The sequence below is a fragment of the Staurois parvus genome, unplaced genomic scaffold, assembly GCF_062004578.1.
Source record: "Staurois parvus isolate SC_StPar_1 unplaced genomic scaffold, SC_StPar_1.0 ptg000151l, whole genome shotgun sequence".
Lineage (NCBI taxonomy): Eukaryota > Metazoa > Chordata > Amphibia > Anura > Ranidae > Staurois > Staurois parvus.
This window is the reverse complement of record NW_028317947.1, coordinates 21470742-21487431: the sequence shown is the minus strand read 5'-3', so window position 1 is coordinate 21487431 and position 16690 is coordinate 21470742. Positions and strand designations below refer to the sequence as shown.

General features: G+C 42.3%; 1 protein-coding gene across 3 annotated transcripts in view; it reads left to right on the top strand.

Annotated features, from left to right (window-relative positions):
• SCN4A (sodium voltage-gated channel alpha subunit 4) overlaps window positions 1-16690 on the top strand; it is a 135707-nt gene that overhangs the window by 30437 nt on the left and 88580 nt on the right. For all 3 annotated transcript variants that reach the window (XM_089674631.1, XM_089674629.1, XM_089674630.1), the window contains exon 2: window positions 11672-11988. In XM_089674631.1, coding sequence (XP_089530757.1) covers window positions 11731-11988 — 258 coding nt within the window. In that variant the 5' untranslated portion in view covers window positions 11672-11730. The remainder of the gene's footprint in view (window positions 1-11671; window positions 11989-16690) is intronic.

The following is a 16690-nucleotide window of genomic DNA, read 5'->3' as shown; positions in this document are numbered from 1 at the left end:
TGTTTAGAAAGTTTGGAGATCCCTGATCTAGATGGATAATTCTCCATGTTTTAAAGATTTTTCAGTTTGACCATTTCTGTGGTATTGCATTCATTTTATTCTGTAGTGTTACGTTTGGCCAAATACTTTCCTTTTGGGCAGATGTGATGTAAGTATAAATGATGTGCTTTACAAGTCCCCTGTACAAAGAGTGGTGAGGCTTGCAAAAGGCATTTCATCCTTAAGATGAATCTAGTTCCAAATAGGAGCAGCGTGGAAGACAGGCCAAAGAACTGGCACATGTCCATATGCTTTATAATGCCTGAAGGAAGGTATCAGTTCACAGCTAATCCAGCCGACAGGAGAAAGGTTCATTCCAGCTCCAGATTGAATTTAGTTAGAAGCGGAAGCGAGGCCATTTTTAAGTGTGTAAAATAGTAGGGAATGGGACGGAGAATGCAAAAGAGGGAGGGCTGCTTTTGGGACCTCGGATGTTAGTTTATGCCCTGTTTTACTCTTGTTGCCCTCCTCATGCGTCTCTCACTCTCAGCCGCGTCCGTTCTTTAGAAGGAATGAACAGAGTCATCAGGCTAAGGAAACTTGAGCCCTCATACTCCTTAGGATGATCTGGGATGGCAGCTGAGGAGTCAGCCTTGTGCCTGGAATCACTTCATAGCAGTCCTAGTGCTAAGAGTCTCCCCTGTCTGTCTGTGATTACAAATCAGTGGAAGGGTAGAAACTGATTTATATACAACTAAATACTCTCCTATGTCTCGGTAAAGTGACAGGGCAAAAGTTCATGTATTGGCAGTCTCAAAGAAATACCATGAAATTCAAAACATTTTTGGAAAAAATGTAAGATATCCACAGGCAAAAGGGATGTTTTTCATTTTGCTTTGTCCTATTTCACCTACTTTGACACAAGATTTTGTCTCCTTTAAAATAAATGTTAACGTTTGTCTTGAATGGTTGAAGTGAGAAAGTGAAAGGGTAATGTAATAAAAAATGGAATACTGTACAAAATTGTAAGAATTTCCTTCCTTTGATTCCTTAGATCAGAGTAAAAAAAACGATTATGCCAGGTGTAGGGTGGCCAAAATTCTCAGCAAAAATTTCAGTAAAATAATTGGGTGAAAAGACTTTATAAATCTGCAGAAACTATTTAATGTTGCTGGTTATTGACAAAAATGAGTAGAGAAATTTGTACCCAAAAGCAAAACTGCTCTTTGTCCTTGCAGAGCAAAGCAACCGATTTAATATCATGTCATGTGACAGCGCTGGTGCATGGTGAGTGGCCCATCACTGTCAAATGAGGGTAAGAAGTCCTTAAAGCTGTTTGAACTCTGACCAGAGCAACTTAATAAGTCCTTACACTTGTAGAACTTCATTCAAAAGATGTCATTTTGAAGCAGCTTTTTGGTGTCTGACAGTGGGGGGATCAGCAATCTGGTACAGAGGGACCAGGGGGGGATGAGGAGGGGATCCAGTGGATGGCTTGAACCACTTAAGGACAGGGGGAGAGAGTCGCTGGAGATGCAGGGATCAAAGCTGTGGGAGATGCAGGAGGAGCCCAAGCCATAGCCGTTGACGGGAGCCGGAGCTGCTGGTGGAACCCGTCATTCTGGGAGGTTTCCTACACAGCTTCTCTGTGATCTCAGACTCAAAGTCACTATGACAAGCCTGGGTTTACACAGCAGCATTCCTGTTCAAATCTAATGCAGTTCTTTGCAGGGCTCAAATTGCACCACAAAAATGTTGGTTTTGGGTATCGGGAGCATTTGCATGAGTACGAGTACTTGGTATTGGCACCGAAGCCAGTATCAGTGCAACCCTAGTATATATACTGTAATGGCGGTGATCAGCGACTTTTACTGTGACTGTGATAGGGTGGCAGGCAATCTGGCTCTAAGAGACACTATCTGGGAGGATCACCAACTTACTGTCATTGCTATAACATTAATACAGTGATCAGATAGTGAACACTGTCACTGTACTAATGACACTGGCTGGGAAGCGGTTCACGTCTAGGGGCAATCAAGGGGTTAACTGCGTGCCTAACAATGTTTAAAGTGGTTGTAAAGGCTCAAGGCTTTTTACCTTCATGCATTCTATGCATGAAGGTAAAAAACCTTCTGTGTGCAGCAGCTTCCCCCAGCCCCCTCAATACTTACCTGAGCCTCATCGCAATCCAGTGATGTGAATGAGAGCTTCAGCTGTTCTGGGTCTCTGCCTTGTCATTGGCTGAGACAGCAAGAAGGAGCCATTGGCTGCTGCTGCTGTCAGTCACAGCCAGTCAGCCAATGATGAGAGAGAGGGAAGGGCCAAGCCACGGCTCTGTGTGTGAATGGACACATGAGCAGCGGGTGCCCCCATAGCAAGCTGCTAGCTGTGGGGGCACCCGACAGACAGGAGGAGCCAGCAGGGCCTGCGGGGGACCCAATAAGAGGAGGATCTGGGCTGCTCTGCGCAAAACCATTGCACACAGCAGGTAAGTATAGACACATATGTTATTTTACAGAAAAAAAAATGCACCTTTTAGAACCGCTTAAATGTGTGTAATATGTTCTATTTTTACTTTACTATCTGTTTGAGAAACCGTCAGATCGCTGTTCACTGTACACAGGGTTCTGTGTGTTTGTAAAAACAGAACTCTGTGTGTGATTAGCCACAGCCAATCAGCTGACCAACTCGCATTGTGTACAGTCATAGCACACGTGGTGTGTGCATTATCTTGCCTGGCCTGCAGCTGCTCCCATTTGCTGTACAACTACTGTGGACAGGCGGCAAGCAGTTAAAGGATACATTCGCATCAGCAGATCTCTGGTGCCATGCAGGTCTCCTGTAGACTGTCAGTGTAATCTGTGTGTGTGCTCGTACTTTGTACAGGCAGACAATTTTACACTGTCAGGAAGACTCGATGAACTACCACAGAGCTCAACAATGCCGTGGTAGTTCATTGAGAACTACAAGCTGACATCTGCAAAGAATATTGGGACTTGTAGTTCATTCATTCACAGAACAAAGTGCGCTGTTTTCAAAAAGTGACAGCTAGTACAGGGAACTTCTCGTACTGCTGTCACAGAGAGAGAGGCCAGGGTGCAGCGGCAGCAGCTAAAAACAGGTCGAAAGTGTAACATGTTCCCAAAGGGGAACGTAGCTTCAAGGTAAAAAACCTTGTGACCTTAGAACCATTTTAAGGGCTTGTGTTGATATCATTGGTTTGAGAAGTGTATGATATTTAGAATTCAATGATGGGTGCATTTCACCTGCAGCTGACCTCCTTCTGATCTGCATTTCACCTGCAGCTGACCTCCTTCTGATCTGCATTTGACCTGCTTCAAACAGGTTTGCTTCCCCAGAGACCTTTATGGGAATCCATAATCCACTTTAAGACAACAAAAGCCTATTCGCGTGGGCTCTAAAGCTGTTTGGCTGAAGATATCCTTTAGTAGAAGTTGTTTAAGAGTCTTATGGTCCATGAAATTGAACCTCATATAAAAATAGTGAACAGATGTGAACATTGCAGTGATACGTATACCAATAGGTTTATTGGTCTGCAATTTGTTTCCTGTTCATGAGATCCTGATGTGAACACAGCAAGTGCTGGTGTGCTTGACTTATTGCTGTCTCAGAAGGAACATATGGAGAGGATGAAACTGAATACCTTGCTCATATCCTGTAATGTGCACTCTGTTACTTTGTGTATGGTTGAAGAATCTTACAAAAATGTCTGAAATGCAACATTGCCTATTGGTGTAGACTTGTAGCCTTGTTCATGACCTCATAGTATAATAAACCAAGTCATTTACAACATCGTTAACTGATACAAGATAGGAACTAACTATCCAATTTTAAAATGCTCAGAAATCTGAAATGCAGGTATACTGTATATGTTTAACAGGGAAATAGGAATACACATTTGCAGTACAACTCAATTACTAAATGAGTAGATTATTTTCACTTGGCTTAGTAAATAAAGTAAAGCTGTGTTCACTATCAATGCCTAATCATGTGTAAGAGAATTCAAAAAGAAAATAGGATTTTGCCTTGCACATGATTGGATGATAGAAATTAACCACTTCAAGTCCGGATAATTTCACCCCCTTCCTGTCCAGGCCAATTTTCAGCTTTCAACGCTATCACACTTTGAATAACAATTGCGCGGTCATGCAACACTGTACCTATATGCATTTTTTGAGACCGATAAAACTTAATTTTGGTGGTATTTATTCACCACTGGGATTTTTATTTTTTTGCTGTGTAAATGAAAAAGTCCAAACATTTTGAAAAAAAAATCCTCCGGACACAGCGGGCACCGGATCGCGGTGCTACGTTCTCCCAGGGAGCACGCACAGGCAGTGAATGCGGAGGCCATTTATAAACGGCCACCCACTCCTGCACTGCTCCTGTCCAGCTGTTTATGTACATGGACCAGACGGGAAGTGGTTAAAGTTGAACTCCAGGTTGGGTACCCCATGTTTCCTTCCCCCCTCCCCATCCTGAAGCCCTACTACCCACAAACGGCTATATTTTTCCTTAAATGTTTTGTCTATACATACTTTTTCCTGGGGTCTCCTCTCCAATCACTCTTCCTCTTCTACCTGTGAATTAAATAAAATTGCTCACCAGCTCGTAAGAAAACAATGCTGCATGGAAAAAAACAAAAAAAAAATATTTCTCATATTGTCTGCCTGGCAATTGCTAATGGTTCAAGGATGGTACTAGTTTTCATAATCCACTCACTGACGCAACGATAGATCTGTGTTTTTGTTTGTTTTGGGGTTTTTTTCACATTTGTTATTATGAAACATTTCAAGCTTTTGGTCGATTTTGTAGTAGAGTGGGTCATTTACACAGTACACCCAGGCTAAAACCTGGGATTCAAGTGCTTCACTTGAAGTATACAACTTACTGTGAAATGTGTAATAAAATTTCATGTTATAAATAATGCACAATTTGATACTGTGCAAAGCTATTGTATTGATTGTCCTCTCCTATTCTCATTCAATATATTCAAACTGTAGTTTCAGCAAGGGATCAATTGATTCATTAATAATTTTTGCATAATATCTATTTGGTCCCTGCCAAATTAGCAAGAATTTATAGGGATCAATCCTCCTTCTGCTGGTGCTGTTCCCACAGTGGTGCAGATATTATACATATTTTCTAAGATTGTCCTGCTACCCAGCATTATTGGGTTGAAGTTCTAACCTGTGTCTTGTCTGTGACTACTATACCTTTAAACCCCTCAATTAGGCTACGCCTTTTAAATATTGAGGCTATCCACACTCTGCTTACGCTGTTACTTTATTATACAAGGAAATGTACTCTATTTTGGAAAAAAGCCTCGTCACCAACCCTGGAGACCTGAAAATCACTGGTGAATAGTGCCCTCCACTTTACAAAGTGACCTACTCAAATAGAGGTGTACCACATACGTTTGACACAGTCTGGGGGGGGGGGAGAGTGGTAAACTCTACTCTTACTGTTTCGGACTGATTTCTGTATGTGGTACGGTGATTCTTTTGGATGGTATTGCGTACTGTATTCCGTCTAATCTGCTCTTCCCCTCCATTGAAGAGTATTGGACAATTATCTGCGCCATTCTTCATTATATTTTTTTCTCCTGGAAATGTGTGGATTTTGGTTCTATATTGTCTCTATCTTATTTTGACCTTACGCTAATTGCTGTATTTCTGCATGTGGGATGAGGAGTATGCTGTACTAGTTGCAGCTGTCAGTGTTTTTTGGTAATATTATCAACTAGGCAATTGATGTCACTTTATTGTTACACTCTTGTTCTATTGAAAATGTTTGAATAAATACAATTTAGAAAAAAAAAGTGTATATATATTCAAATGTATACACAAGGGGCATGGGCAGCAGAAGGATGGTGCACAGGGAGGGTGATTGGTGTGGCGGGGGGGGGGGGGGGGGCATTTAGGCAATTAATGGAACTGACCCCCTGTATGGCTCTCTCTGCAGTAGTTAAAAGCTGGCTGGGGAGAGAAGAGAAGAAGCCAGTTTTCAGCTGCTGCTGAGAGAACCATGTAGCGAATTGGCTCCAGTAATTGCCCCACATCCCCGCACCAGTCACCCTTCCTGCCCACATCTGATTCCCCCTGTGGCCTGGCCCCATCTGCTCTTTACAGGCGGATCGGTGATACCCCCTCATCAGTGGCCCTGATTGCCTCTATGTATTTGGTTTTACAAGGGTTTATGGTATTTGTTCTACACTCTCTGCACCAAATAAGCAACCTCCCCTTGTTGTTAGGCCACATCCTATAGTAAATAGCTGTTGTAAGGGGCAAATATTTTGGGAAAACTGGTGTCAGTTGCACTGGGGTTCTAATGTCATGGATGACAATGAAGCTTACTATTAACTAAGGCTGCTACAAGGGGTGGACTGACAACTCATGGGGCCCCCGTGCAATAGGGGATCATGGGGCCCGTTTCCTCGCCCACACCCAAAAAAGCCTATGAAAAAGCTAATGAAAGGTACCAGGGGCATCTCATGGGGCCCCCTACTGACCTCGGGCAGTGCCCAAGTGCTCAAATGGTCAGTCCGCCCCTGGCTGCTATTGTATGCCTAATAATATGCCTCAATCTTTGCTTTGTTATTCTAGTCAGTGGTACATAAAAATCTATATTGTATGATTGAAGCCACATTCAGTTTTTATATTTTATTGATATGTTGCAACTATTTATTCAGTTGTTTTCAGTGGTATGCATTGTAGATCCCCACACCTTTCCATTATGAGGAATAAATATCTATATAACTAAATCGGCCACTAAAAAGTTGAGTTTTTATTTCTTGCTGATTAAGTAAGCTAGCACTAGAAAAATACTACCCGTCCTTGCTGCGGCAGGTCATATACAAATAGATAGTGCTCTATATATTCACCCAATGGATTTGCATGGCAGGTAAAAATATTGCCATCTCAAAGGGTTTGACTGTTTCTGATATTGCAATAAATCTTTTAAAAAACTTTCTTTTCCACCCCCTCTGTTCAGGTAATATTTGGTGACATGGGTGACTATAGTTTTCACTCCCCCATTTTGTACTTTAAATACCCTTTAACACGGATTGAATAAAGCCGTACATTTCACTATATTAAACTGACAGTTATTGTCTTTTGCATTTCTGCTGTTCTTAAAGTAGAACTATAGGCAAAACCTTTTTTTTTACATTTTGGATAGAGTAAGGGATGGTTATAACCCTATTCAGATTTTTCTTTGCCATCTGTATCCCTTTGGGGATATTTGCCTTAACGTCCTGTCCCATGGGCCAAAAGGGGAAATGACTGCAAATAAATGAATCCTTGGGGGCTCCCCAGTACTACATAGTTGAAGGTAAATCTAAAGGAAATTGGGCAGAAATTGGACAGAAAATTGTATAGTGTATGGCCAGCCTTAGGCTGGCCATAGACAGATCTAATTGATCGCAGCTGCTGATTGATGAAAGTGTTCCAAAATGTCCCTTCAACAGAAGTCAATCAAATGACCTACTGAATGAGATGAATTTTGATCAATGTGTGTCCATGCCTGCAATGCAGAGGTCGATTGTTTGATTTGCTGCTGCTGTTGCCCCATTGTATGTGTGTGTGTGTGTGTGTGTGGGGGGGGGGGTTGGAGGGGTGAGGGGGAAATTCCTCTACTCGATTTTTCATACTCCTGGCAACTGGCATTTTCAGAAGGCAGTCAGCAATGGCAGTTTCCTTGTTGCTCTTACAAAAGGTTTACTATAAGACTTTATTTTATGACACTTTACTTTAAGACACATCTGCAATGGTGTTGTAGAAGTGTAAATTCTGGTCTGCCTTCTCCACCCCTAGATGCTCAAATCTCACAGAGTTACAAGATACAAGGGGAGCAGCTTCCGTTCTGAAGTTTTGTGGATAGCTGATCTGCCTACCATGTTTAGAGATCAGATCCATGTCAGGGAAATGTATGCAAACAGATGCTTGTTCAACATTTAGCTGGCCTGCTGCTAGACTTCTCGGAAAAGAGACATTTTTATTGCTTGCTATGCTGTTATAGGAGTTTTGTTTGATCTTCTTGCTGGTGAGATGATTTTATTTTTCTGCATATTATTGTCTTGGATAAGTAGCAGACTTCTGTGTAATGTTGCCATGTTTAATGTCAATACATTGTACTTTGAAAGTTCCAAACCTGCTTCGGATTTTGCCTGGGCTTGCCCAAATGTGTCTTTTTTTTATGTTATCCTATTCTATTTCTTTTTTAAGTAATGGTCCCATAACTATGCACAAAACAATGAAGTGTTCTCTTCTAGCTCTTAGTTATAGATTTTTTTTAAATATTTATATTTTTCTCTTTCCACTGATTTCAATGTATGATACAACTGTTTAAAAAAAAAACCTGAGAATTTCAGCATTCTACTTCAATCATGCAGTATCCCTAAAATCTTACTGTGTATGCACATGTTTGGTCAATTTCAAAATGCTGGTTAATAACAAGCAGATGGATAAATTGAAAAATGTCTGAGCATTTTCATTGGGGTTGTTATCAAATAATTTTATTCAATTACATCTGATTGCAGCATGCATGAAAATTGAATTCTGCCTTATTTAAAACAACCATAGTTTCATTCATGACTATGTTTGTAGTTTTGGATGATTCTGAAAACAATGTGTTGGCTTTCTGATGGAAAAACTTGTGAATACATAAAAATGGCAGTGAAATCTAAAGGCAAAATTGAGGCAAAATTGATGTTCGCCTGGCATCATTGTCATTTAAGTCCAGTTTTACAGTTTCTCATTAAAGTGTTATAAATGTTAGTATTTTGGTTACATATATTTATTATATATATATATGTATTGTATGATTATGTATCTTCTTTTTTTTTTTATATTGTCCAAATGCAGATTTTGTAACAAAGTAGAAGTACATATTCGTGGTTGTGCTATTGCTAGGTTGAGAAGTTGAGTTTGATTCTGACCAGTATACTATGGGGTAGGTTTACTAAGGCTCCATGCACACGGGGCGCTTTATTAACGCTGGTAACAGCTGTGTAAAGTCACGTTAAGAATGTGTTTTTCAGCGTTTAGCATTTTTGTATTAGCGTTTAGCTGCTTTTTTGCGTTTGCGTTTCTTAGAGTTTTTTTTGTCCTAAAAAAATTTTTTTTGATCAAAAAAAGTCCAAAAATGCTGGTTTGCCACAATTTACCTCATTTTACAGCGTTTTGCCACATTTTTCAGCGTTAGAGCTTGTTCACACTTGACTGTTTTACCAACGCTTGCCAAACGCCCCTATAGCTTTTGGCAAGCGTTGGTCCGGTGTTTGCGGAGCGGTTTTTAACGCTCGGCAAACGCTCCGCATGCACAGTTTAACAGAAGTTGCTAGGCGTTTGCCGAGTGTTAAAAACGCCCCACAAACGCCTATAATGAAGTTTAAATGGTGTTACCGCTCCGCAAACTCCCCGCAACCGTGCCGCAAACGCCAGCCGGGCGTTTGTGGAGCGGCACCATAGGCTAGAATAGGGGGCTTTAACGCCTCCTGACTCGACCAGAGGTGTCCGTTATGCTGCGACGCGACGCTAACGCTCCCGTTAGAACAGCACCATGTGCTGCAATGTGCAGAATTGTCCGAGGCATTTGGGAAGTGGTAAAAACGCTTCCCAAACGCCTCTCTGCCGCCTGCACACAACGTTAGTGTGAACGTAGCCTTAGAGTGTTTTTACAGCTAAAAAACTTCTCTAGAAACCCATTAGTTCTGGGGGTTTTTTTCCAGCCAAAAAACGGCCCTACCAAAAACCGCTGATTACAGTCTATGTGTGCATGGACATGTAGGATAACATGCTGGGAGTTCACTGTAGAAAAAATGTAAAAAAAAATGTCAAAAGCCAACAACGGCAGCTGCAGCTGTACAACAACGGCAGCTGTAAAAACATCCCGTGTGCATGAGGACTAAAAGTTGAGCACTCAGAATCTGGTGCAGCTGTGCATGAGAGCCAATCAGCTTCTAACTTCAGCTTAGCTTTGGCAAAGCTTTGGCAAAAAAAAACCCGGAAGCTGATTGGTTTCTGTGGAGAAGTGAGCCTAATTGTGCGCACTCCAGTTTTAGTAAATAAACCCCTATATGTATGCCACTTATTTACTGTCTTTGTTTTTGTGAAGACCATTTCCTGGAACTTTGCATATAACAGCCCAAAAATGAAAGTAGATGTAAAACCCAATGATCGTCTACATGCACACCAGCGATGGCTGCATGGCATGGTGACAACCATGGAACATGTCTGTGCAATGTGCTTCAGCACATCCCCTTGTAGTTTCTATGGGAAAACATGAGACAGGGTGACAACACAGGAGAACAATAGGGAGACAAGGAAAAAATGTTGTCAACCTATAACAGGAACCTCCTTCATGGCAGAATTGCCCGTTATTATTTAATAAAAGAGCCAGATTAAAAAATCTTGACTTACTTTTCAAACTAAAATAATCTATTAAAGTGTATCCGGTCAACATGTAAAATTGTATATTTATAGTATATTCATTTCCACATTGGTTTTCAATCATTTCTAGCATTCTCCTATTAATCTAAATCTTGACCTTTGGAAACCTACTTTGTGAAGATCTCCACACATATACTGTATGCTTCCTTGAATTTTGTGGCTATTCACAAGTATTCACTATGTTCTGTGTGTAGGCACTGCTGTGTCACACATTTCACAGAGCCTACCTCAGAGGAGACAGTACAAGAATCACTGCTTGCAAGCAAAAAGGTACCACAGGATTAGAAATGAAACGTAAACCACAGAGGAGAAGCTGCAGCGCATGCAGGGAATCCAGGAAGTTGTGAAAAGAAATGGCCAGCAGACAGGCACATAAAACAACAAAAAATAAAATGAAAAAACAAATTGAGCTCAGTGCAAACTTGATTGTGTACAGGAAAGCGGCACTCAATCATCTGAACACTAGATAAAAAAAATTGTGTAAATTTGACTGCCAATTTTGCGTAAAATGAATGGGCTCAAATCACATTGCACTGAACCACATGTGAATCGCACAGGTACATGTAGCACGTTCCTATGCGGTTCCTAATGTGAACCAGCCCTAATGAGTTTGTTGCAGTTGATGTATGTTAACCCTTTGTGAAATATTTACTCACTTTTTTATGGGTATTGCACTAATTCATTATTTGATCACACTGCACATGTGCAATTTATATTGATGTGAAAGTGTGTGTCAGAACCAGGGGCGGACTGACCATTTGGAAACTTGGGCACTGCCCGAGGGCCCGGGGTCAGTAGGGGGCCCCATGAGATGCCCCTGGTTCCTTTTTCATAGGTTTTTTTGAGTTTGGGCAAGGACACAGGGGCCCTATGATCCCCTATTGCCCAGGGGCCCCATGAGTTGTCAGTCCGCCCCTGGTCAGAACTCACAACCTGAAAGGAGATTTTTCAAGTATCCTTATATTGCATTGTCAAATATAACTATGGCTTGTGTTATTACAAAGCTGATGTTATAAAATGAAAGTGTATGCTGTGATCATAGATCTCCTTTTAAATGTGAGATTTTGTGATTGGGTTTACATATACTTTATAGAGCTTCAGCATCTAAGTGTCTGACAGGAGAAATCTCTGTTACTTACAGAGAACAGCTACTTGTTATACTTCATGCTGTGTGTTTGTTTATCTGTGTATAACATTACGGTTGCCTTTTATCTTTTCAGGTTTTAGATTTTAAGGCAGACACGCCACATCAGGCTAAGCCTAACTACAGAATGACAATATGGCCGCCAAGGTGCTTCCTCCTGGCCCTGACAGCCTGCGGCCATTTACAAAAGAAAGCCTTGCAAAGATAGAGAAACGAATTGAGGAGGAGAAGATACGCAAAGAGAAAAATATTGAGGTCCTTGAGGAGGACATAGTAAAACCCAACAATGGCCTGGAAGTTGGAAAGAGTCTACCACTTATTTATGGTGATCCACCACCAGAACTTATTGGAGTACCTCTGGAGGATCTTGATCCTTTCTACAATAATCAAAAGGTGATGCTTTTAAAGAGAAAATGTAATATTTTGTGTGTAATATTACTTATTCTATGGTTGATTTCCAAATACTTGTACATGTATTTGCTTCTTACCCACTGATGTATTTAGGTTTTGTGCTGCCCTAGGCAACACAAAAGTTGCCCCCCCACAAAGAGAGCCTGCCACTGATCAACAACACCCCTGCCTCCCACCCAAGAAAGCCTTCCACTACCTTTGCCCCCCATACACCAACCACCATCCCCCATGGCAAGAGAGTGAAAGACACTCACCTTCACAGCTCTGGACATCCCTGGGAACAAGAGTTGGGCTGTGCATACACCATCATGAAACCCACAGCCTCTCTCAGAACCCACCAGGTCCCCATGCCACATGTGTCCCTTTTTCTGAGGGGCAGTGCTGCCCCCCACCGAAAAATGCCGCCCTAGGCAAATGCCTTGTTTGCCTTGTGGTAAATACACCCCTGTTCTTACCCCAAATAGTAGTTTGCATATATCCTGGTAATGCTGATGATATTACCTTTATTAGAACGGTTTTAAAGCTGAACTCCAGGCAAACTGATAAACGTGAAGTAGAAAGGAATATGTATATGGGAACTGTTTTAACTGCCAAAGGATATGTAAGGCTCTACAGCTCTTCCTGTGATTTAGACACATCTGCCAGACAAGACAGCCAGTGCCCAGGCTTCTAATGTGTCAGGAACCATAAACCAGGCAAAGACAAGAAGGTGCAGTTAAAATCACACCTTTAATGAAATAGCAATTATAACATAGATAGGGAACGTAGTCAAAACAGAAGCCAAGGGTTTGGATGCCTGTGCGGGTAATCAGACAAGCCAGGGTCAGGAAACCAGAAGTAAATGTAGTCAGGAGCCAAAAATCAGGAACCAGAAGAGAAGTCAGCCAGACCGAGTTGTACACAGGAACACAGGCAAAAACACACTGGAGATCATAGACCACGCAAGGGCAAGGAGGAAATGAGCTAAGCTGATTAAATAGAAAAAAAGCCTGGCTGTGGGCTGGACTAATGAGGCAGGTATTGGTATCCAGGTAAGTCACTGTGGAGACAACAAGTAATTAACTGATAGCTGAGCAGCTGAAAGAAAAGAGCTGCTCATTAAGTAGCAGGAGCCCAGCCTTGACACACAACATCAACAGCAGGACCTAGACACACCTCCAGTTTACTGATTACAGGAGAAGTGCAGTGATTTACTCATTCCTCTGCCCTCTCCTCACAAAAATCATGTTGCTTATCAAAATGTGCATTCATGAAGGGCCTGATCGGCCCCTACAGCTGCCCCACTGTGGTCTGAGTGCTGATATATGGGGGTTTACAGAAAGCTGTTTTTTTTTTTTAAACCCCTGACAGTTTGTTGCATCAATACATTAGGTGTTGATGCAGTGAACCCCCCCCCCCCTCCCCAGAAAACACTGGTCAGTGCTCACAGCCATTTGACGTGAGAGCTGATTGGATGCTGATTTTCCAGGATGCCCGTTCAACAGAAGACAAACTTGAGAATAGCTTCTATCGAACAGAGAACTGTACACACAGACTGACGTTCGGCCAATTCCTACTGCACTAGCTGATTGATTGATGTAATATAATTATACAGCTTACTAATCATTAGATGTGGTGACTGCATTAGTTTTTTTTTTTAGGCCTTTTTCTCTCTGTTTTCACCGGGTGATCTGACCACTAACATACCTCCTGTATTAGAGTATCCCCACTCTGGATGAAGTAGCACAGGAGGGCAGCAGGATTGTCAGTCTGGGGGAGCGAAGTGATGTACTAGCAGATTTAGATGCATTGACAAATTGAAGCCAAACTCAGCTAACACTTTATAAGCACTTACAGCAAACAGTTTGCTTTTTCCTTTTGGGATAAAGGTTTTACATAAATAAAAGCTGATTATTGTAAGCACCCGTGCCAGTGCTGAATGGTTTGTCTCATCCCTTTTAACTGATACATCTGAGAGAGCATATTCCTTTGAAAAACAACTGACTTACTGGCCAGATCAGCAGGTGAAAATAAAAGAAATAAAGCCTATAAAAGAAAACTAATGCAGCCCCCACATCTAAGAATTGGTAAGCTGTAATATAATACATTGCTTTTGGGATTAATACAATTTTAAGACTGATATTAAGACTGTGTAGCATATTTACAGTGATAAGCTTGTGATTGGCTATCACAGCGATCAATAACTGTACAGTCTTCCCCTGTACGCTTCCTCCTCTTGAATTGAGAAAAAGATACATGGTATCTTTTCTCCTTGCCAGAGGAGAAAAATGTGAGCAAAAAATGTATTAAAAAAATACCAGTATAGGATTTGTAGCTGGCTTTTACATTTTTTGGGGGGGAGGGGGGCCCGGGTTAAGTACTTTTCGTTACTAAACCCACAACAGTACAATCAGTCTGTATATGCAGTAAAGCATGCTTGTTATACTCACTGTGGAGCCTAAGGGGTTAATCCTCTGCATTGTGTAAAAAGGATGTCTGAGCCTCTTTTCTGATCCTCCCTTCTTCCAGTGTCTCCCAAATATCTCCTGATAGAAAAGAGGCTAGGGACAAGCTGAACATGCTCAGTTTGGTGTGTATTGCTAGAGAGTTTTTTTTTTTGTTCTTGGGAGAGTGCATGTGATCAGCACAGGGCCAATCAGCACTGTCCAGACAGAGGTCAGAGGTCCTGTATCCTGCTACAGGAGAATGAAAACTCCTCCTACAAGCTCTAACCACTGTTCTGCTGGACACTGATAGAAGTCACAAGACTGCTATATATTGCTAATGAGAAAAGGTATTTAGTAGTTTATATTTACTAAAATAATTGTATTTCCATGTTCTGTGTACTGTGGGAGACCAGATATAGTGAATGCAGGGTCCTGGTAGACCAGATATAGTGAATGCAGGGTCCGGGGAGACCAGATATAGGGAATGCAGGGTCCGGGGAGACCAGATATAGTGAATGCGGGGTCCTGGGAGACCAGATATAGTGAATGCGGGGTCCGGGGAGACCAGATATAGTGAATGCGGGGTCCTGGGAGACCAGATATAGTGAATGCGGGGTCCGGGGAGACCAGATATAGTGAGTGCGGGGTCCGGGGAGACCAGGTATAGTGAATGCGGGGTCCGGGGAGACCAGGTATAGTGAATGCAGAGTCCGAGGAGACCAGATATAGTGAGTGCGGGGTCCGGGGAGACCAGATATAATGAATGCAGGGTCCGGGGAGACCAGATATAGTGAATGCAGGGTCCGGGGAGACCAGATATAGTGAATGCAGGGTCCGGGGAGACCAGATATAGTGAATGCAGGGTCCGGGGAGACCAGATATAGTGAATGCAAGGTCCTGGGAGACCAGATATAGTGAATGCAGGGTCCGGGGAGACCAGATATAGTGAATGCAGGGTCCGGGGAGACCAGATATAGTGAATGCGGGGTCCGGGGAGACCAGATATAGTGAATGCAGGGTCCGGGGAGACCAGATATAGTGAATGCAAGGTCCTGGGAGACCAGATATAGTGAATGCAGGGTCCGGGGAGACCAGATATAGTGAATGCAGGGTCCGGGGAGACCAGATATAGTGAATGCAGGGTCCGGGGAGACCAGATATAGTGAATGCCGGGTCCGGGGAGACCAGATATAGTGAATGCTGGGTCCGGGGAGACCAGATATAGTGAATGCAGGGTCCGGGGAGACCAGATATAGTGAATGCAGGGTCCGGGGAGACCAGATATAGTGAATGCAGGGTCCGGGGAGACTAGATATAGTGAATGCAGGGTCCGGGGTTTAGTATCACTTTTAAGTGCATTGACCTTTTTTTAATTTTAGTTTAAGATGCAAATAATTGGCTGCTTACACATACCTCAGAGAAGGTAATAATAATTTATTAAAGTTGGCAACTTAGTTCAGTAGGAATTACTGTATACACAATGTATAAAAACAGGAAAAACAAAGTTGCATAGTTTCTTATAAGGTTACGGTAATGAGAACTAGTGGCGCTGCTTGGCCGCAAGCCTTTCATTTTTATCAGTGAATACTAGGCTTCTTCTGATTGGCCATGATAGAGAGGTGGCAGGTGACATCTTGATCTCCATTTCAGCCATTAAGATGAAGCCTTATATTAATTGGTAATAATATGGGGCTTGCTGTGAATGACTGAAAAGCACTCAGCCCAACTCAATTTTGTCCCAGGGATGGGATGAGAAGTCCCTGTACTGCCAGAACACAGCATCTGTATACTGTATAGATGATTATTATTATACAGGATTTATATAGCGCCAACAGTTTGCTCAGTGCTTTACAATATAAGGGAGACAGTACAATTACAATACGTGTCCGTACAGAAGGAATAGGAGGGCCCGGCTCGTGGAGCTTACAATCTAAAGGAAGGTGAGGTGGTACAAAAGGTGATAGTTGCGCGGGATGATCTGATGGAGGTGGCTCAAGTACAGTTCTTAGGTGGAGGTGGGGTAGCCTTCTTTGAATAAGTGAGTATTCAAAGATTGTCTAAAGGCAGAGAGGGTGGGGGCTGACTGGACTTACTGTGGTAGGGAGATCCAGAGGATGGTAGAGGCTCTGGAGAAGTCCTGGAGGTGATGAGGGAGCTAGAGAGCAAGAAGTCTTTGGGAGTAGAGGAGCAGGTGATTTGGACGATATCTGCAGATGAGGTTAGTGATGTTCATAGAAAAATGTAAATATCGTCTGGCT